The 23,225-nt window shown below is 38.2% G+C and overlaps 1 protein-coding gene across 1 annotated transcript; it reads right to left on the bottom strand.

The window, feature by feature from the left end:
* Nucleotides 1–1,743: 1,743 nt before the first annotated feature.
* Nucleotides 1,744–21,999, bottom strand: LOC101157368 (nerve growth factor). Its single transcript, XM_004070730.4, has 3 exons — nucleotides 21,293–21,999; nucleotides 4,041–4,149; nucleotides 1,744–2,982 (listed from the first exon to the last, which is right to left on the bottom strand). The coding sequence occupies exon 3, from the start codon at nucleotides 2,969–2,971 to the stop codon at nucleotides 2,096–2,098; it is 876 nt and encodes a 291-aa protein (XP_004070778.1). The 5' UTR covers nucleotides 2,972–2,982; nucleotides 4,041–4,149; nucleotides 21,293–21,999; the 3' UTR covers nucleotides 1,744–2,095.
* Nucleotides 22,000–23,225: the final 1,226 nt, after the last annotated feature.

Genomic DNA, 23,225 nt, shown 5'->3' with positions numbered 1-23,225 from the left:
AAAATATGCTTGTTAGAGCATTTTTTTCCCTACTAACGACAGGAGAGTTCTGCACAGGACTGGTAACCTGTTCTCAGAACCCCACCTGCTACCTGATGACAGCTGGAATCCATTGGGCTTCAGCTCTTTTTCCCTCGTTTTCTTTCATCTCCAAATGCTCCCTTCAACCCCCTTTCTTTCATCCTACCTCTCTACTCTCCATCTGTTGTTCCTCTAGCTGCATTCCCTCACCCACACCAGTACCCATACTCTTTTATGAACATCACTTTTCCTACTCCCTCAGCTTTTTTCTGACTTTGACATTTTTTTGCCCCATGTACTTTATCTTCTTTCACTTATTGTTCATAACTTCGTTGGAGGTTATCGTGCAGAAAAATTTTGACGACAAAAACCACAAAAGCGTTTTTCCCCCCTAATTTATTCTTCATCAGAGTGATCTCCCATCTTCATCTCTTTTCTCCACAACCCCAATTCTGAATTTCATTTCCCTTTCAAGAACACAATAACTGCATTTAAGTGTATTTTAAATAGTCTCCATTTATGTCTTTTCTAAGTAAAATAAAAAAATGTCCACGTTTTAACTTTAAACGTCAAAAATCTTTTGTAAAAGAATAAGCCAGAAGCAGGCAGGGAAAAAAACACCTTTTTAAAATTTTATAACTGTTCTCATCATGACACAAATTAAAATAGTTTGTTTTAATAAATCAGCTCTGAAGTCAATAGACAAATAAATAACAGCGCAAAGAGGAGAACTGACTACAAGAGTCTTTCTTGTTTGATCGAAACTTAGCAAATTCACAAGCAGTGTATGAAATACACACAGTTCAATAGCTTTTTACCCTTGTCCTATCTTAGATGACCCCACCCTTACATTGATGTGTTCTCCCTACCATGACAAAGGTGGATAAAGGTGGAAAGATTTCATGTCATCCATGGACACCAGTGAAGATCACAAATCATTGAAGAAAAAAGGTTCAGCGCACTGTCTAGTGGGGGTCTAGATGACCCAACTCCCAATGTTAAAATGCCTAGGATAGCACAAGGGTTAAACACACTTGAAATCAATAACAAAGTTATTATCTTTTTATGAGACTGTTGGCCTGGAACATGTTCTTCTGTAGTGCAGTGGTGATGTAGATCTGTCATGTTTAATGCAGTTCCTGACAGCAAACTGCTCAATTAAGCTGCTTTATATTTTTGCTTTTTTCATGTTTTGCTTTAAACATGAACAGCTGTTCTTTCTCAAAGATTAGTCGGAAATTAAACTGGTATAATTGAGCCCAGAACAGTGAGAGAAGACCAAGATAAAAGTATCATTTGGAGTAAAATTGTATAATTCTGATTTATTCTGACTAGCATTAAAAAATGAATTCCGTGCTAAATAATTTCTTTGACTTTTTATCTTACATTTTGTCCACCTTAGTGTGCGCCTGTCCTAGACTAAAGCTTTGTGATTTCTGAAACACTGGTGTCGTCTAAAAAACATATTTTTTTTCTGTGATTTTAAAACATTCTTTTAACGATGCATTCGAAGAGCTTGAAATGCAGCTTTAAGTGATGTGTCATCATTTGTGATGAACAGAAATGCAAGCACAAAAGAAGGGCGAAGTATCAGAAAAATGTCCAAACAAACCTAACCTTAGAAGTGAAAGTAATCAGTCAAAAGTAAATAAAAAATAATTTCTGAAACCGTTTACTAATGCTGTCACTAAAATGACAGAAAAATTTAAATGGACACAAAAACCAGGCAAGTACTGAGGTGTTTAATAAATAACAGCATTAACAACACAACAAAGACATAAACAATAAAGCATGAATTCATTTTTATATACACATACTGTAAATATTTTCATATTAGACTGTATAAACCATAAATATGACATGCAGTCCTCATAACTTAAAAACAACCAGGACTTTTTGACTGAGGTAGGGCTGGGGAGGAGGGATGACAGTACGTGTTCTTGTTGAGAGAGTGTGTGAAGATGTATGATCGGAAGTGGGCACCAAGGACTACAGTATTGGCAATGAAATGGCTGTTATCTGAAGTATGTGTGTGTGATTGGTTCATAGTTCGGTGGTCAAAAGTCCTTCCTGGTCAGGGCTTCTTATTTTTATTCCAATTCTTCCGACTGAGGACACACACACATGCTGCATTGATGCGGATGTAGCGCCATGCTGTCCGCCCCTCATATGTGGTCAGGGCACTAACAAATATATGTGTGTTGGTGCAGTAGGAGTTCCAGTGGCGACTGTCAATGCCAAGGCAGTCAGAGTTGTCTGATTTGGAGACTTGTTTGCCATTCCGGCCCCCAGCACGGCCCCCAGGACGTCCCCCACTTGCAACCCTGTGCGTGGGCGACGCACACGTGGTCTGGTAGAAAAACTGCTTCTTCACTACATTGTTGATTGTAACATTGGGTAGGACCGTCACTTCCTTCCCTGTAAGGTCTGTGGCTTTTGTCAGATTCCCCACCCAGATATTTTTGCTCTCACATACTGAGAACTCTCCGCGGTGTTTGGTCTGAAACTCTGCTCTGCGTTTTACCCTGATGCCCCTAATGCCATCAATGCCATAGCCCTCATCGTCCAGAGCATCGTGCGATGGAGGCACCTCGCTGAAGACCACACGGGGTGAGGGTCGGTAACGTTTCTTAGAGAAGATCTTGGGGTCCACCACCGGGCTGAAAGGGTCGGGGGAGCTGATGATGGAGCTTCCATCCTGTGTGTGTGAAGCTGCTCGGTGGGGCTTCTTGGTCTTGTGGTGGCTGGTCCTGTGATGGTGCTGTGAAGTCCGGTCTTCTGAAAGTTGGTCCTTCGCTGCTCTCTCCAGTTGTTGCGCTCTGTGATTGGCTGCTCTCTGCTGTCCTGTTTTGTGGCTGGATGCCCTGGTGGTTCGGTCCAATCCATCTCCCATGTTCAATACAGCCTGAACGCCAATCAGGAGGAGCAGGACCAGTGGTGACGACCTCATGGGCACACGTCCTAAGGCAAGATAACAAAAAAAAGGAATGTTTTCCATTTAAAGTTAAAGGTTTCATTAAAAATATTAATATTTCAGATTGTAAAACCAAGACTATCCAATCCCAATAGTCCTGCTTTTTCAAATATTTATGCTGCTGATGACATTAATCAGATGAGCTTTCTCAAAAAGAAACGACAAGAAACAGCAAGGTCAGGAAGGATAGAAAAGAAGCAGGACACAAACCCTTGAGGACTGCATTTAAACACTGTTGTATGAATGCTATGAAATCTCTGGTTTCTTTTGAGCAATGACTTTTAGGAAATTAAAGTATATGAAATTCAATTGAAAAACGCAAAAAGTGAGGTCTTTTTCTAACTCCTAGTTGCCAGATAAATATCAGCTGTTATTGCAAAAAATCTATCAGAATAATTCTTATCTTTATTAACATGTTGGTTAAGCGAATAACCCCACCGCCACTAAAAAGGTGTTTAAAAACAGAATTCCGAGATGCTACTCTTAGAGAATAATTTGGAAAAATTATTTGGAAAAATAAATAATAATTAATCATTTTCTCACTATGAAAGAAATTGATTGAACTATTGAAAATTAATCAAACATTGGCTTTTTGAAAACGTTTTTATTCTGAAGAGAAAATCAGACAGATTTGATGCAATGCAAGTCAAAGTGACCTTAAATTTCAACAGTTCATTCCAGTTCATAAATTAATAAGTCAATAATAATATTGACCAACATGCATTTGTGTAAGATGGTAATACTTTACTATCTAGAAAGAGGAGTGTGAGAAGACAATAGCCTTCAGTGTGTAGAATTAAGCCACCATTAAAATACAACACATCGGAGCTAAATGTAACATTGACATATACATGTATTATAACTTATTCATGAAATTTCATGTAAACACTTAATGGTAGAGGATGAACATTTGAGGATTTGACATGTTTTTTGTTTATTGCTCAGTTGAGTTACAAATGTTTTCTTCATTTGCAGTGCTGCAGTAACATCTGTGTTTGTGTCTTGGCTCGTATGCTACAGCAGAGGCTGTTTAAAGGCTATGCACCTTTGGAATGTGTCCTGTTGAAGTGTGGGCCCCCCGCGGACTCTACAGCCAGACTCCAGTGCAGGGCAGGCCCCTGGTGCCTGCCATCTGGACCCCCTGAACCACGGCTCTGTGAAACACAGACAGGAAGACTAAATACAATTTCACTTTCATTTATTCATTTATTCTTTTTCATCTGTATTTCATAATTAAGTAAGTCCTGGGTTATACTGGCGAAAAACAAACATGAAACTTGCTATATGTTTGAATGGAAAACCTTTGATAAATTATTGATTGCTACTTTTAATATTCACAGGCATTGTAAATTATCTGATCACCTTTATTATGCTCTATGATTTTGATTGTCCATTTTGAATGTTGAAAGAATGCTTCATTATGGGGCGACAGTGGCTCAGGTGGTTGAGCGGGTCGTCCAATGACCGAAGGGTTGGCGGTTCGATCCCCGCTCCCACCAGCCAAAATGTCGCTGTGTCCTTGGGCAAGACACTTCACCCTCCTTGCCTCCAGTGTGGCTCCACTGGTGTGTGAATGTGCATGAATGGTCCCGGTGATGGTCAGAGGGGCCGTAGGCGCAAACTGGCAGCCACGCCTCTGTCAGTCTGCCCCAGGGCAGCTTACCGTCCCCAAGTATGAATGAGGAGTGAATGAATAATGGACACAATGTAAGCACTTTGAGTGTCATGAAAAGCGCAGATAAATCCAATTATCCATTATTCATTGTACTTTTATATTGTGCCATTTTTATTTTTCAGCTGTGTAGTTTTGAAACCAAATAACAGTGGATGTACTCACATATACGGCCTTTATCAAATTTGTTTTAGGAATAAGGACAGGCATGTGATGATGGACGTAAAGTTGTTTCTGAGAATATAAGTTGTGCTTTGATGCCTTTTGCGCATATGCGGACAAAACTTTTTTCCATGCCAACCTGCATAAAGTACTAGAATTTGTATGAAATTTTTACATTATCTTGCTTTCATTTCTTTGCTATATTTTCTTGTAACTCATGCCAAGAAATGTTTTCTCAAGTTTATAGATTTTCACCATGGGTCCTTTGGCTTGATTTGAGCAGTTTAATATACACCTAATTACATATGTACAATAAAATATGACAATTTAAAATCAAACCTCTGTGATTAAAAAAGAAAACTTTTTTTTCACTTAAGTAGTATAACAAATTATAACCACAAGAGGTCAGTGTTGTGGCTTTGCCCTGTAAACAAGAATGCAGGAACACATTCAAGCAGCTGACACATTTCAAAATCTCTCTGACACTGTTCCCTCCAGAAATATCAACCCAACGGCGATAGAAAAATGCAGCAACTTCAATTTATGTTCAGGTATTTTCCAACAAGCTAAGAAGCTTCAAGGCTATTTTTTTCCCGGCATTCCACACGTTTTGGCTTGGATTTTCTGAGGCATGAACAAATAACCAAAGAAGGATTTGCAAGTGCATATTTTTCTTTTTAGAAATGCAGATTTAAAATAAAAAAGACACATCAGATTTACAGCAAATCATTTATTTTGTCTTAATAGATTGGACTTCCCATAGATGTCTTTAAACTCCCACAAACACCAGCTAAATGCATTTATCCACTCCAGCACATATGGTGATGGTCTGAACAGGCAGCTGATCCTTGGGCAGCTCAGTATTTACATTTACATTTACTGAAGGATCCAAATCTTAAAATATGTGGCTTTTGTTTAATACAAGAGGAGCCAGCATAAACAGTTCGGTGCAGAGCACAGGGGTCACAACCGTAGAGTGGTTTAACTCGCACAAATGGCGTACGGGATTACTTCAGCTCTGAATCAGGACCATGGCTGCAACTTGTCTGCACAGAACATCAATGCAAGAAATGTACAGCCAGCAATAAATTTCTTGTCAGCTGGATTAAACGTTGTAAACTTAATGATAAGAGCTAGAAAAACATCCTTATTCAGTTTAAAGCATATGCAAAATCGTTATTTTCTATTGGTCAATACAAGACGGTGCAGATTTCTGGAGCAGAGCAGTTGTTAGGCAGCATAAGAGGTAAACACTTCAGACAGAAAGGAAGAAGCCAAGGGCGTTGGAGCCCAGCCACACTCTTACTGGTACTGACGATATTGTGTTAACCAATTGTGGTTTCTAATGTGGTGTGCTTTTAAGCATTTCCACTTTATGTGGTTTATATACAATGAAAGCAACACCAGTTGGCCAGACCATGAAAAAAAGAAAAAAAAAGTGTTGCCTGTCATCCGGGTGAGGTTGGTTTACAGCTAGCAAGGGTTTCTTCCTATCAGCGGGACGCATTAGTCATTAGTTACAAGTCCTTGTCAAAAGACGAGCAGGAGTGCCATGTCAACAGTTCACTCAAACAAACACACATCTCTTAGAGTGATGAAAAGCATATTAGATTATGAGGGGGTGAGAAAGAGACACTGACAGTGAGAGGAAGAAATGAAACGGAGGGAGCCTGATGCAGGGGAAAAGAGGGAAAGATAAACAGTTTTTCTGTGTCTCTCATCAGCTCCGTCTAGTGCAGTTCCTCCCGCTGTCAACCACTGGAAATAATTTTCAAGCCGCAATGACCGCAAGGTCAGCTTGCTTTCATTTACTTATGAGTCTCAATTTCAGGAACCCCCCCCTACTTTAATTAAACATAAAAATTATCACCAAAAAACTGTAACTGCAGCAGAATTCTGGCTTTCACTTTTTATGGCAGAAATAGCAACTCCAACAACTTTCTGCTCTCATTCATTATTTTATTCACAATTGGAATGAGAGCTTCTCATCTGTGCAAAAAATGGCTGCCAGTACTTTAAAAGACTTGCCACGTGAAACTAATGCAACAGCCAACATACTGTTGTGAATTAAGCTTCTGGCATGTGAAATGATGTCATGCAATGTCTTGAAAGCCTAGTTAAGTTGAATTCTCCATAATGTTTTCCTGAGAAGTTTTCACTTTGCAGCCTCCTCCCGGAAAACATGTTAAAACTCATACTTGGAATGTAAAGAAGAGGTCAAGGAGCAGAAAAGAAAAGCAAAACAAAAATTTTTTTTACCTAAAATGCAAACTCTGAATCCTCACCTCAAATGTTAAAACTATAAGTCGTTTTTTTTCCTTCTTTCTTTTTCAAAAGCTATTCCATGTACTGCAAAACACCAACATACAGGGGGGTCTGGACCAACAGCTACATCACAACCCCTGATATAAAAGGCACCCAAAGTAAGAAATGTACAGTAAAAACACTGTCAGTGGGAAACATATCCAACTAGCGAGTGATTATTTGCTGATAAAGAAAATGCACTCTTCAATCCTGCAATGATTGTAGATTTTGTTTCATTTCTTTGTGTTAAAATATCTATAGTCTTTTTTGATACTATCTTTGTTTAAAGTTTCCGAATTCCCATTCTGTTATAAGCTGCTCCCCGTGTTTTGTTTTCCTTTCCGCTTGACTCCTCTAACCTGGGTTAAGTTGTGACAGTCTAGTCTTGTTAATTCCTTCTTAGGGTAGCTTCTTGGGTTTCAGCTAGTCTAGACTTGAAACCGTCAAGTCTTACTTAAAAGTGCAGTTCTGACCCATTTGTATGTTCCTAATTTTTCTCATCCTTGAGCTTTTTTTTTATAATAACACATACTTATAATACAAAACATATAATTACATCATCCTGCTTTAATTCTCTACATTATAGACCTGCACTACCAAGCACCAATGGATCTTCAGAGTTAGGGGCGATAGGACTATTAGAATTCATAATTTTACGATTAAATTTTGAAAATAAAAATTAAAAACGATACTTTAAGTAAAAGTAAAAAAATATTTCACAATATCAGATGTAAACAGAATAAAACACATTAGATTGATTTCTAGCAAGAATAAGCAAAAGAAGCTTAAGAATTGATCATAATTTAATGTCTTTTTTTGCTCAAATGATGGCAAATTTCTTCCAATGTTCAGTGAGCCGAACATTGACAATGTTAAGTTAGTTAAATGTGACTTGGTTTGGGAATTAATGTTAATTATGTTCAAATCCAAAGAAGACAAACTGATGTTACAACATAGTGTTGCAAATGTTTTTGTGTTGATATACATTATCAACATACTTAATTTTCTTTACATAGGAAAAACAAAATTATTTCAAAGAGTAAAAAAGAAACAACTTCACATTCAACACAGCTGCCAACTCATATGACTGATTTTTTTTTCTGATTACGACTATTTGAAATAGAACAATTCTTTATGGAATTTTTTTTTAAACTTTAAAGTTGATAAAATAATTCCATCATGGAATGTGGAAGGAAATGTCATTTATTTTCCAAAAAACAAGCCATTATGGTGAAATACTAAATTTCACCTACCGAGCAGCCAATGAACCCTTTTCACGACACAAGTCTAAAAGGAACTGCTGTATGTCTGGATTTTAAGTGTGCGGTTGTGAAAAAACGGGTCTGCAATAAAACTGCAAAATAACTGTGTGGGCTTAGAAAAATACTTTTACTGTAACAAACTGTACCAGGTAAAACATTAGACACACCTGCTCCTTTAAAATGAATAGGTAGCTGTGTCCGAACTCCGGCACTGTATGCCCCTCCCAAAATCCTAAACACACCCCCTTGTATTAACAGTGCTTTTGAATTTGTAGGTTTTTCTTAACTTTTGAGTTATTACCCTCAATCTGTCATTTTGACTGACTGAACACATCTGTCTCTAAAAAAAAAGAGGAATCCAACAGCTGCTTTAAAAATGTAAGCACTGTATTATTAGGAAGCTTTAACATGACTACCTGATCGATGGAAACTTTTTAAAATGTTGCAGCAGAAATAGAGGCCTTCATGTCTCTGCCTGCTGTTCCAAACCTTCGTTCATCTTCATCAGGATAGTTTCAGGGGTACCAGTGGTATTTTTTTCTGTTCAAAACTAGCAACAGTACAGAAAGTTGGTAGCATTTCTGCACTGCACTGTGAAGGAATAAGGGATTTCAAAGTACATGTAGAATTTCCAGGATCAAATTGACAAGAGAATCCCCAACAATATACCTTTTTGTAATGAGATTTTCTCACATCTGTGTCCCTCAAACCAGTGGTCCCTAATTGCAAATCCAACGTTTCTGGGTGCAGACTGGCACTGGTCTATGAGTCAACTGGCACCAGGCCACACAAAAGGAATCCTTGACTTACATTTTTCTGTTTTATTTTAGATTTGACTTAGAACAATGTTTTATTTTGGAAAATTACCCAATTGTTTCCACCGCATCTTCCCATGACTCACCCGTGATGCATGTCAAAACGATTGTCTCAGTCACATATCTTAGCTACATCCACTGCCTCCTTAACCCTTGTGCTATCTTAGATGACCCCACCCTTACATTGACGTGTTCTCCCTACCATGACAAAGGTGGATAAAGGTGGAAAGATTTCATGTAATCCATGGACACCAGTGAGGTTCACAAATCATTGAAGAAAAAAGGTTCAGCGCACTGTCTAGTGGGTTTAGATGACCCAACTCCCAATGTTAAAGTGCCTAGGATAGCACAAGGGTTAAAGGGGCTGCTGTGGCTGATAATACATTCTACAAACTGAACAAAAAACTAACGTCATTAAAAGGTTTTTTTGAGTCAGTAAGGAGACAAAAGAACTACTTGTGAGCTCCTCACCAGCCTACAAGCATTTGGAATGAAGTAGGGTAAAAAAAATCAACCCAATGACTGGTCAGAGTTGTGCACTAAGGATATACCGTATTTGTCAAATTCGTAACAATCTTAGCATAGAGCTGTTTTGGCCATGGTAAACAGAATTCATGACCTTCACTTTTAACACATTTACAGTTCAGTGTGCTGCAGAGTCAAACGTAACAGAAAATGATTTGTTTGTGACATAAACATTTAGTTTGATTTCATCATCACTTATTGTGAAATCACACACACGCCTGTCAGGAGCATCTGAGCGGTGTCAAAGAAGCATGGAGCCATAATGTGGAGCACATCTTCTTGATCCTTGTGTTTCAAGTCTTTACAGGTCCTGGATCTTTCCGTCGGTCTATCAGTTCTGTCACTCGCTGTTTTTGCCTTCTGGAATTGTACCTGCTGTTCCAAGTTCTTTTGGTTCATCATGCATTGGTCCCTGTTTACATTTAAAGCTTTATTTTCTGATGGCTTCCTAATGATACTGTCTTGTGCCTTTGTTTCCATTGCGGCCTCTAAAGACGGCTCTCACTGCAACGGACAAAAGAATTTCAGTTTCCCTTCCAAGAAATTTCAGCCTTAGAACTGGAATGACTGTTAGGCTTGTGTCTGCTTGTGTTGTTAACTTTACTCTCAGGATAATGCAAATACCGTCTGCGCCAAGAGCGAACAAGTGTTCAAGTGTAGTTTTTTTTTTTTTTTTTTAACAAAAATACTTGCTGATAAACATGTGAAATGACAGGTGGCAGTGGAAAAGCACAAAGTTACACCAATCCACTAAAAGCAACATTTCTTTTTTTTTTCCTCTCTAGAAAAAACAAACAAACAAACAAATAAATAAATAAATAAAAGCAACATTTCTTTTCTGCCTAGAAAACTGACACACAGTCTCAGGAGGCCTTGAAATTCCTTGTAGCCCTCAAGGCTGTAAACCGTTATTATCAGCTTTTGGGTTTAGAGTTTCATGGACCTGTTATGACCTAGAATCATGTGAGACATTTTTATGTTTTACATTACAAGTGGCTAAACCGTGAATCCACAGGAGCACACCACCTTACCATGTGTCAAGATTTGCCAGGTGTGAAAGGATTCAATCTGAGAGAAAGGAAAAGTGTGACAGTGCAGCGAGGCTTACATTTTTTCAGCATCGATCGTTAAGATAAAAATAAATTAATCCTCGTGATGGAAGTGTAAACACTTCAATTTTAACAACCTTTTATTTAACTTTTACTTTAGGACAAATTTCTTTGAAAATAAATGTTAAATAAGGTTTTCTTCATTTGTAGCCTTACAGTCTGATTCCAGAAAGAAAATTGTATTTCCATAAATGGTTATTTCGGAATGCAAAAAAACTTCTATTGTATTTAGGCTAAAATTAAATGAATAAACTAAAAAAAACTTGTGTAGTTTGATACAATGACATCTGATTCAACCTGATTTTCATACAGATGTCAAAATATCATTTAAAAAATGTCTCAGTACTACTGAGTCCTACAGAGTACTTTTATATTCAAGATGATTGCTTAAAGCTAACAACAATTTATAATCACCAAGCCTGGACACAGGCATCAAATGTTTACCTTACAGTCTGGAAAGTAACAGAATTTAAAAAACAGAGCCAGTACGGTGCAATGCATCACTGAGCTTAAATGATAAGCATGACCTGTTATGTGTATCAGGACCACACGTGTGGTCTAGGCACTAAAAAAAGAGGCAAACTGTGTATCATTTCTTATAAGGGACAAAACACAAACTTCCGACCTAAAGTTGGTTTATTTAGCAGTTAGATGAAGCCTCAGAAGCACAGTCGGGTCAATGAAAGGCACTTTCCTACTTCTTCCTCTCTATAATTGGACCCAGCCTCAGTCTCTCCCCCTGCTGTGTAGTTGTGGATGTGGGGGTGAGGGGGTATGCAGTCCTCCAGGCATTGAAGACAGGATGAACAAAATGATTAACATGTTTTCCAGACCCCTGGTTTTTATGACCTTGACATTCAACAATCTTCTCATGACAAGTGGTTAATCTTTTGGCATGTCCTTAATACAGTAACTCCCCCCTTCCTGGTGAGAATCGAAAATCCCACAGCAGGGAAGAAAGACGAGGACGGGCCAGATGCAAGAATGCCTGCCTGGCAACGAACAGGGATGACGACAGAAGGATGAAGAGGAGGGAATCAGACATCAAGGGATGGGGAGGCATAATGGGTTCTGGATGTTGGTATACAGATGGATGATAGAAGGATGTATAAAAAATTGCACAACACAGTCGATGAACATTCAAAAAACAGGGTTTCAGTTCAAGGTTGGAGGAGGAATGAAAGACTAAAGGGAATACAAAGTATGGAGCAATTTATAAAAAGATGCAATGTTTTGGCTTTGTTTTTTTTCCATCATTTGCGTGAACTGAATCAGGAAAAGTTATTCATGCATGAAAAACTAAAAGACGATAGTTGTGGATTCTTTACCCAGTGAAACCAAGTGTAACTTCAATACGCTTTTACAGATCCCAATCCTCATGTGAAAAGATCAGTCTGTGTGTTATATAACCTAAATTAAAAACAGTGAAATGAATGTGAGATGCATCGCTGAAACAGATTCCTCACTAATGTGAGTGTGAGTCATTTAACGCCCCCCCATTTCCCTCATGCTGAGCCTAACTTGACTCGTTTAACAACCTGACGGTGCTTTTAAAACATTTTGCTGCTCCTGGCGTATACATTTTTGTGTGATACGTCACACAAAATAGGTGCAGGAGTTCCCACACGTAAATCTCCGTGAGGCGTTGTAAATAAAAAAGCAGAATAGTAATAAACAGAGAGTCGCCCACCAGAAACATTTGCCTAAATTAGAATAAACATAGGCAGATATGCCTTCAAATGCTCTAGTTTTCCATTACGTCATATTTAAGCTGCTGTTATTTGATACCACAAGCATGGGTGTTGGTGTGCTGATGTAACTTAAGCATAGGTTGGGACAGATGTTAGCATTGTTTTGCTGGTAACCACAAAAGAAACAGAAATAATCTTTCTTCACATTTATTCTTATGACGATCGAGCAACTCCACTTGATATATGGTTACTGACACTTTTGTAATTGTCATCTTCTTATAAGTTAAAGAAAATGTGCAAAGCCTTTATTTTGATGACAAAATCCCAAGAATATACCCGCTAAAAAAGTTGCAATTAAGATAGAAGTTCAAATTGCTTTAGTTTTTTAAATGGCAAGGTCTTTTGGGGAAAAAATGCAGCTCGATGGATATGACAAAATTACACAATGTTTTAACCCTTTTATGCTACCAAAGTAATGCTTTTTTTTGGCCAAGAAACTACAATTCTGTTTTAAACATCTACCACATAAAAAAATAACTTGACAAACACAGCAAAAAGTTGCAGAAACTCATAGTTTCTAAAGGATGAGTTAAATATTGAATACAATTTTTAAATCAATTAAAATAAACCATCAATTGGACTTTGCATGTCTTGATTTGAATAAAACTTTAAAATGCTAAGTTGATGAACAGCTAGGGCTGTGGCTAATTCATTAAAAACAAATTGAGTCTTTGGTTAGAACAATATGACAATTTTTGTAAGTTAAAAAAAATAGCTGAGTAAAAAATAAAAATCAATGATTTATCTGAAATTTGAATGTACTGAGTGGAACTGAGAGTTGAATGTTTGAATCCCCAGTTGGGTCATTTTAAAAAGACTAAGAATGGGACCTCAGCATAAAGAGCTGGATTGAGGTCTTAAAACCACTCAATGGTTCCTGAGCGTGACTGTGACTGCAGCTCACTGCTCCCTGAGGGGATGGGTCAAAAGTGGAAAAGAGTTTTCACACACTCAGTTGAACGGCAACTAACGGGACTTTAACTTTGATATTTATGTATTTCTGTAATAATTTTGCACGTTGGGATAGGAAATACTCTGATGTTGTTACATTTCAATACTGAACTGGTAAAACTGACAACATGATTGGATTTCAATCATGGGTGATATGTGCTGCTTTCTGGAATGTTAGTCTCTGAGTCACTCAAAGAATATGAGCAGTGCAGTTAGTCGCTCAGCAATGACTGGTAAATGGCGTAAAGCCCTTTACAGTCACAGTCCCATTCATACAAACTCACACACTGATGGCGGCTCTTCTGATGAACACTGGTGGAACCTGTGACCACCAGAGGCAGAGTGGGATACAGTGTATTGCCCAAAGAAACTTTGACACATGTGCGGGCTAGGCGGCAATCAAACCTACGATCTTCTAAATCAGAGAGAAATCAGAGGTTGACCCATAATTCAAAACAAGTTAGGATGGGGGGGGGGTTCTGATTCCGCCCTGGCCCTGGCTCCTGCCGCCACGTCAGTCCGAAAGGGATTCCATGGATTGTGAAAACAGATGGATGGATTTCTGATTCCTAACTGTTGTGACAAAGGTTGTAACAAACATAACAGCAGGTCCAGATAACAAACTGGAGGAAAATCTCCTATTTAGTATGTAAAGTAGGGGTTGGGTTGGGGGTTAAACCACCAAATTGTTCCTGAGCACAGCTGTCTTTGCAGCTCACCGCTGTATGGGTCAAATGCGGAGAAGACATTTACAACTAATGGGACTTTAACTTTAAAACTGCTCCATTATGAGCCCTAAAGCAAACGTGGAATTGTTCATTTGTCACTGGGGTTTACTTTTTCCCAGTTACTCTCTAAACCTCAGGGCATATTCACAACCTCCTTGCTGCTTTTGTAGCCTTATGTCCAATTGCAGGTATTTAAACCGTAGTTTGGGTACTTCTGCAAAGAAACACAGGGTTAGAAACACCACTTTAAACCAGATTAGACCTAGGACTAAGTAGTGGCACATCCAGTGTGTCTGATATTTTGTTTTTTGCAAAAAAAAAAAAAAAAAATCAATAAATTGTTATTAATAAATGTTAAATTAAATATATTCCTAGTCTGAGAAGTGTGGAAAAAAAAAACGTTCAATGTTTTGATTAATGATGGTCTCACACACAGAATACTAAAGACACGGCCCTGGCATTTTCTATGTGTGGTCTCCACATCACTCCATCATCAATCTCTCTGTCTTTGCTTCTCTGCCTCTTCACCCCCCCCCCCCCCCCCCCAAACATAACACACACAAATACCCCCACCCCCACCCTACCTCCTCCTATGGCTGATGTCAACCACCTGTCTGTGTGGGACCTCCCAGGCCCATCCTCTGTCTGTTAGCAGCATGCCATGTTAAGTGTGTGAGCAGAGCTATGGTGAAAGAGATAAAGTGGCTACTTTCCAGTGCAGCTCCATATGTTTTCATGTCTGAAGGTGACCTGCTGTGAGAGTTCAGTTAAAGTTGCATTTACTGCTGTAAAAACTGTCAAATCATTATTTTTACTCAAAAGTTCCATAAATATAATAATTTAGCTCCAAAATTGACCTTAAAATGAATCTTGACAACAAATAGAAAATTCAGTTTTGTAGTCAGAGGTGAATAAAAAGATGCTTTTAGTTTGACATTTTCTGAATTTGTCCTTCTGGAGTATTTAGTCAGAAGCTTATCCTTCAGCATTCTGAGCATTCTCCTTTTTATGTAAGTGGAATTACTTCTAACCTTGAGCTTAAGGCTTGTGGACGTGTTTGATGGGTATCCAACACAAACAAACCTAAACATACATCTACTTACGTGAACATTGTACATGCACATGTACAAACCACATTCCTCAAGTGATGGTATTTTTTTTTCTATCTTATATTGATCAAATTTGTCAAAAACTGACGTTTTTGGAGCCAATAAGGCATTTTAACAAGCAAAACCAAAACCGATCCTTTAGTGTAAACTTAATAAATACAAAGGAAAATCAACTATTTTGTGCGGTCGATGGCAATAAGATGACGGATCTTCATGTCCAGACAGGCTGCGGTTTAACTACTATTTGGTATAAAGGGCTAAAAAAGTGAGACAAGACAGTGTCATCAAAAAAGTCCAGACTCAGACAGACAAAATGACTGGCAGTGAAACAATTCAAAACAGCAGATGTGCACTAAGTCAACAGATTAGGATCACTATACTGTTTTTTTTTGCAGTAACATAGGCCTCAGTATTTGGATGATTTATCAGCTAGTGTGTTTGTCTTGCGTGCATATGCTTGAAAAGATAGATCAGCCATAGCTGAAAGTCATAGAAGCATTGAATGCAGAATGAGCAGGCATGTCTACACATTTGTCACTTCATAAAGTGCACATAAGAAAAGGAACACACAGATGCAGGTAGCCCTTTGAAGTAACAACTGTCAGACCCATATTTTCAGCAATCTAAGTCTGGCTCACACAAATGTCAGTTTTTCAACATTTGGAAAAGTCAACAAACAGAAATGTATCATTTGTGATTTTGTAAAGCGCACAAAGATGAAAGACTACACAAAGAATCCCGCACGTGTCTGTCAGGAGTTCTGGCCAAAAGTTATGAATGTCAAACAAGGTTTGCTGGTATTTCTGCTGAAAAGACTTTCCTTCAAACAACACGAGATGTTGTTTACAAAGCAACGTCAACTGGAGTTACTGAGGAATGGAGATATCGCACGTTATCAATCCAGCATTGTTCTTCGCTTATCTGCATTAGGAATCAAGATTCCTCCTTTGCAATATTCCACATAAAGCTGGAGTTTTAATTTTATTTTGTTATCAAGCTAAAGCACATGACAAAGATGAAGAAAATTTACAAAAAAAGAGCCCTTAAATTTCATCATACTCCTACATGATGGCAATATTCTATACTATTCAATAGCAACCATAAATACAAAGCAATTGAGTGTTTTGAACATTGATTGTATTTACCATTATGTTTACCTCTGCATTTATATTTCAAACCACTGACATGCAGTGACAGCAGAGACCTGTTTTCTCCTGCATGCAGACATAAAACCCTGAGGATGAACTCTGCCCTTTTTTGCCTTTCCCACAAATTTCAGACAGACCATTCAAATGGGTTTATGTCACCAGATGTTCTTACTGCAAACTGTGCACTGACCCAAAAAGATGAACACAGTCATGGGTTTGTATTTGAACCTTGAAATACTCTCTCACAGTTTCACACAGTCTGAGCCTCCATACTTTTTATTGATCTTATCTTATTGATCTTTTTTCCCCTTTAAATAAAAACAGTGTCCTTCATTTATCTGTTTTGCTTAAAAAACGATATTGTTTAGCTTAAAATAAAATAATCCAACATAAGAAGAAATTTGCAAGGTTATGGTGAAAAGATTTCCAGGGATTAGACAACTTCAGTTCAAAGAACAAAGATAAAACAAACAAAAAAAAGATTAAAAAAAAAAAGCTGATTATTGCAACAGATAAAGCCAGGTGGTCTCATTTTAAGTCACACATTTTACACTACTAAAACTGAAGAACAATATCCACTTTTGACACATCCTATGAAGCAGTCATGCTTGGAAAAGTTAGCAAATAAAGGAGCCAAACATGAAATTATGGGGTATGAAAAATTAGCTTAAAATATTTTTTACAAAGCTCAATTTTATGCACGACAAATGATTGGAAGTTATTGTATGTTTTTTTTTTGCTTTTATTTAACAATGGCATCTTAATTAAAACATTGCAAAGTCAAGTTGATGGTACTTTCTAAAATGTGCTGTTCCATTTTTTTCTTAGATATGAAATAAATACAAACTGATAAAGCAGCATGGGATGTTATATAAAATATTTTATTGTTAATTTTCTTTCATCATAAACATTTTTTAAAGTCAAAATATGAGTTTTAGATACACAAGTCAAAAAGACTAAATTGAGCATTTAAGTCAAATGAGATCCGCTCCTCTCACTCTCTACTTCACTTTAGTGTAGACGGCTAATTGCTGTCATAAATGAACAATCTATTCCAAGCAGACAGTTTTATGAAAAAAAAAAAGTCTTATTCTTGTTTAATTGTTATCAGATTCACGCATATGGTTACTAAACAATTTTGTATTGTTCCATTATTTTTAATACTTGAAGAAAAACAATTTATGAAATCAATCAATTCTTTTAGATGCATTCACAAATAACCGAATCCACCTCTCTTTTAAGTCTCTTTACTGAGTGCGTTTTCTTTCATCTTTGCGGATTTAGTCAATATACAGTCAGGACCATAAATATTTGGACAGAGACACACTTTTTCTAATTTAGTTTCTGTGCATTACCACAGTGAATTTTAAATAAAACAACTCTGATGCCATTGAAGTGCAGACTTTCAGCTTTTATTCCATGGGTTGAACAAAAGATTGCATAAAAATGTGAAAAACTAAAGCATTTTTTTTAAACACAATCCCTTCATTTCATGGGCTTGTAAGTAACTGGACAAATGAAATAACTGAAAACAAAATGGTCATTACTAATATTTGGTTGAAAACTCTTTGTTGGCAATGACAGCCTGAAGTCTTGAACTCATGGACATCACCAGATGCTGGGTTTTCTCCTTCTGAATGCTCTGCCAGTCCTTAACTGCAGCGGCTTTCAGTTGCTGTTGGTTTATGCGCCTTTCTGTCTGAAGTTTAGTCTTTAACAAGTGAAATGCATGCTCATTTGGGTTAAGACCAGGTGACTGACTTGGCCATTCAAGAATATTCCACTTCTTTGCTTTAATGAACTCCTGAGTTGCTTTGGCTGTATGTTTTGGGTCGTTGTCCATCGGTATTATGAACGCCACCCAATCAGTTTGGCTGCATTCACCTGGATCTGCGCAGACAGAATGTCTCTGAACACCTCAGAATTCATAGGGCTGCTTCTGTCCTGTGTCACATCATCAATAAACACCAGTGTCCCAGTGCCACTAGCAGCCATGCACGCCCAGACCATCACACTGCCTCCACAGTGTTTTACTGAGGATGTAGTGTGCTTTGGATCATGAGCTTCTCCATACTTTTCTCTTACCATCATTCTGGTAGAGGTTTATTTTGGTTTCATCTGTCTAAAGAATGTTTTTCCAGAACTGTGCTGGCTTTTTTAGAGGCTTTTTAGCAAAGTCCAATCTACCTTCCCATTCTTGAGGCTTATGAGTGGCTTACATCTTGCAGTGTACCCTCTGTATCTACTTTCATGCAGTCTTCTTTTTATGGTAGACTTGGATATTGATACGCCTACCTCCTGGAGAGTGTTGTTCACTTGGTTGGCTGTTGTGAACGGGTTCCTCTTCACCATGGAAAGGATTCTGGGATCATCCACCACTGTTGTCTTCCGTGGACGTCCAGGTCTTTTTGCGTTGCTGAGTTCACCAGTGCTTTCCTTCTTTCTCAGGATGTACCACACTGTTGATTTTGCCACTCCTAATACTGTAGAAATTTCTAGCATGTTTTTTTCTGTTTTCTCAGCTTATTGATGGCTCTTTTCACCTGCATGGAGAGCTCCTTTGACTGCATGTTGTCCGTTCACAGCAAAATCTTCAAAATGCAAGCACGAGTCCTCTAATCAACTCCAGGCCTTTTATCTGCTTTACTCATAATGACATAACTAGGGAACTGCCCACACCTGCCCATGCAATAGCATGGAAGTCAATTGTCCAATTACTTACGAGCCCATGAAATGAAGGGATTGTGTTAAAAAAATGCTTTAGTTTTTCACATTTTTATGCAATCTTTTTGTTCAACCCATGGAATAAAAGGTGACAGTCTGCACTTCAATGGCATCTGAGTTGTTTTGTTTTCTTTTCTTTCTTTTTCTCTATCCCATACTTACTCACACACACTATATACACAATTGTGCCTGCAAATACACTGGAGCTAACATAGGGAAAGCTGTAACTCAACTTCAAAGGGAAACCTGAGAGGGTCATGAATAATCACAGACATCTTTGTCTGCAGGGGAAAACAGCACTGTCCATCTGCCCCCCATTCACATAGGAACACTAGTTTATACATCTTTTTTTAGCACTGGCCCTGCAAACACTATTTCAAATTGATACCAGGTACAGACAGAACCCTTTCTGAATCAGAAACATATGAGTAGCAAAGTAACAAAGTTAATGATATTTGCTGTCAGAATGTGAAAAATATGTCATATTTGTTTGCTGTCAGAGAAACAACCCCTGAGGTTATGTGACAAATGTCGCACTGACAGTGAAGGCAGCGCACCAGCCACGGCACAATGTGAACGGATTCAAACTTAATTCTGACAAAGGGAGAGGTCTGAATGACAGCTGTGGTTTCAGGGGAATGCTTTTGTTTTGTGTGAGGTAAACTCTGTATGAAAGAATTTAACGTGTGGAAAAAACTAATCAAATAGAATAAGTACTGTGGCTGGTGCAACTTTGTTGTAAAAGTGGTTTTTGCACATGATGGTGGTACAAGCTGAAAGTTAATCTTTTAACATAGATTTCCCATACAGATTACTGCAGACGCAGAACTTATTTAAGTTTATTTTTCTTTTTTTATCATTTAAAAAGTTGGTTCAAGCTAAAGCCTGGGATGGTTGCACACATTTTTAAACATTTGCCTTTATATGTACTCTATTTCACAAACTGTTATGAAAGTACACATTTTATTTGTTGTGATGGTAAACCTTTTGTTCCTTGCTTGCTGCGATTATGATCCTTTTTCTTGGGTCATGATTGTAAATGTGAAAAGGTTCTCATCTGACTTACCTGAATCTATAGGGGAATATTAACTATATTCTATTTGCAGATTTGTGAAAATTGGTGTCTTAAATCATCAATCATGCTTCGATCCATCAGCATGTCCACATTTTCTTCTAAATGATCTCAAATCCTCTAAAAGCAGCAGGAGTTACATGAGCTAATTGAATGTTAGTTTGTGCGTGTAAATGTTTATTCATCGTCACATCCACCCCCCCCGTCAAAGCCCGAAAGGAATTCCCTTGTAGGAGTGGCAGGCATGAAGTCTGTGTTTAGTACACATGCATGACTGCACACCCACAAACACACAATTGCAAAGTGTCCGATTAAACTCAAAAATTGATCAGAAGCACACCCATGAAAACAAGAGGCCCCTCCCTCAGAAAACCCCACCAACTTTTTTACTTGGGACATTGGAGCTCATCACAATCTACACGTCTTTAGAGGGTTGTGTAACATGAGAGGAGAGAAAGACAGCTAGAAAAAGACAAGGGGGAGAGAAACACAAGGTAACCCGATGTCCCTGGACTTTGCTGAGTAGTAAACGAGTTCCCACTGAAATTTGTAGAAACCACTTTTTTTACATACTAAAATCTTGCCTCTACTTTCTGTTTTCCCTTTGACTGCAACTTGACTCATTCAGAGGATTCCATATGCCTGAAAAATAATCATAACTCACTAAAAATCTTGAAAACTCTTGGCATCACAGACAAACTTGACCAAAATGATCTAAATCCACTTTTCACACCACTTCCTGTGTGTCAAAGCCAGCTGGAATGTTTTCCTCTCTTCATAGGACTAACTGCCTCCTTTCTAGCCTCAATCTCAGTTCAAAGGCTTCACTTTCACTAAATGACAGGTTTGGGAGAAAAAGGCAGTATTACAAAGATTAGATCCCTTGCTCTCCATCAACACATGTCAAGAGCTTTTGGAAGATTGAGTCTGTTTGTTTAATTCCACTTTTGAAAGAAAACACTTACCCCTCTCTGTAGCTCCTTCACTTTTCCTAATGAGGACACACTTCCACAAAAGGTGTTTATTTATATTCCACCTCTCTCTTGGCCGCTTAAGTCAGAGTTATCCCAAACTCTGAATCCTGCTCCCAATTTTCAGAGCTGTGCATCCAGGTCCTGGGCCATCCACTTCAGTCTGTCTCCCTCACACTCTCTTTGGGAAATGGATTGTTCTAAAAGTTTAAGAGAGGAGTCCCAAAGCTGCTTCCTCCCTGCTATGTGGCTCATAGTAGGTCCTAGTGCCGACCTTTTCCGCACACACATGTGAGAATGAGAAGTGCAATTTGCTGCTGCCATTCATAATCACTACATCCAAAGGTATTTGTTGTCAGAGACACAACGATCTGTTGATGTGAAAATTCATGTGGGGTCGAGGGTCTAAGGGTCAAGGTCAAGTCATTTTTTTTCCTCATGCAGAAAGACACTGGTAAATCTAAATTTATTTAAACAATGACTTACTTAAAACATGTTCAATGAAAATAAAATAAATCTTTTTTTTTTTTAGAAAACTATCAAACTGACTCTTCTCAAAAGCCGGTTTAGTTCCTGTTATGTTCTTGTAGATTTAACTGAAAATATGTGAAGCCCAGAAACAAACGTTTGCAAGAATAGATCTTTGATGGTCTGTTGCAACCAGGAATTCAGTTCTGCTACTTGACAGTTGCAAATGAAAGGAAAAGAGTGAGAAAAACAGAAAAACTTTGACGAAAAAAGAAAAAAAAAGCAAACCTCACAACTGTGATATTGAGTCTCTCTGGTACTTGGCAGCCACACCCAGCATTCAGCAGAGCCTCCAGGCTCTGGTATCACAACAGGACCTCTCAGACTGGTCTTCCTCTTTTTTTGTTTATGCATCTTTATTATTATCTCTTTGATTTTGCGTTCTTACCCAGTTTCTGACGTGGTGTCGGTCCCTCGGACCTGAGCCATATCGTTGTCAGGCCCCCTGGCAGCGAGGGCACATCCCATCACTGCCCTCCAACAAACAGGAGGGAAAAAGGACAAAATCAGAGAAAGGCAGGATTGTGTATCAGTTTCATCCTTTCTTTATGGGTGGGGGGTTAAATTCCTTTATTCCTTGCGAAAGTCAAAGCAATGTTGTGTCTTTTGAGAAAGTTCTTAAATTAGATTAAAGAAGAAAAGAAAACAAGTATGTCACATTTTAGGAAGGATCTTCCGTTTCCCAAGAAGTGTGATTCTCAGTGGAACATTTCTTTGAGATTAAATGCCTGTCTGCGCGTTTCAGTCACTGTCAAAAATGCTTGGTCCTTGTTATCGTTAATCTGGACGGGAAAACCCCAGGCAGAGGACCACAGCCCTGCACCGCATGCTGGGGGTGGTTAAAGCTGAGAAATGCTGAGGAGGGGTGAGCCCTTTGAGTGAAAGGGTGAAAAGAAGGTCAAAAGGTCACCAACATCCTCAGATGTCAGGCATTTTGACGTTGGAGTCGATGACTTTGACTTCAGAGCTAGACTTTGGTGAAATTATTTAGGAGAATTATCATACAATCTGACCTTCTAACAGTAGATTAATCTTTGATGGTTTTTTGACAGAACTCAGAAAAAAAATCTTTTGAATGCTGAATAAAAAGCAAATTTGAAAAAAGGTTTTTCACAAACTCTATTCAGAGCTGACCGTATAGCATAGGGTTTGCATCATTGGGTTTTTCTGAGTTTTTTTTTTTTTTTTGCACAGATAGGATGATGTTTGAGGAAAACAAACACTGAGTTTGATACATTATTTCCAGAAAGACTCAGTGGAGATTGTGGCAAGCATTTTAAAATAAAAGATAAACAAAAAAACAGCCTTGGACTTGTGTAGCCTTTACGGGATGTTAGCAGCTATATTTAAACAAAACAAAACTTGAAATGTTTCATTCTTTGCTATCCTGTCTGCCAAA

Source organism: Oryzias latipes, chromosome 7 (genome assembly GCF_002234675.1).
Source record: "Oryzias latipes chromosome 7, ASM223467v1".
Taxonomy (NCBI): domain Eukaryota; kingdom Metazoa; phylum Chordata; class Actinopteri; order Beloniformes; family Adrianichthyidae; genus Oryzias; species Oryzias latipes.
This window is presented reverse-complemented; position numbering and strand designations above follow the sequence as displayed.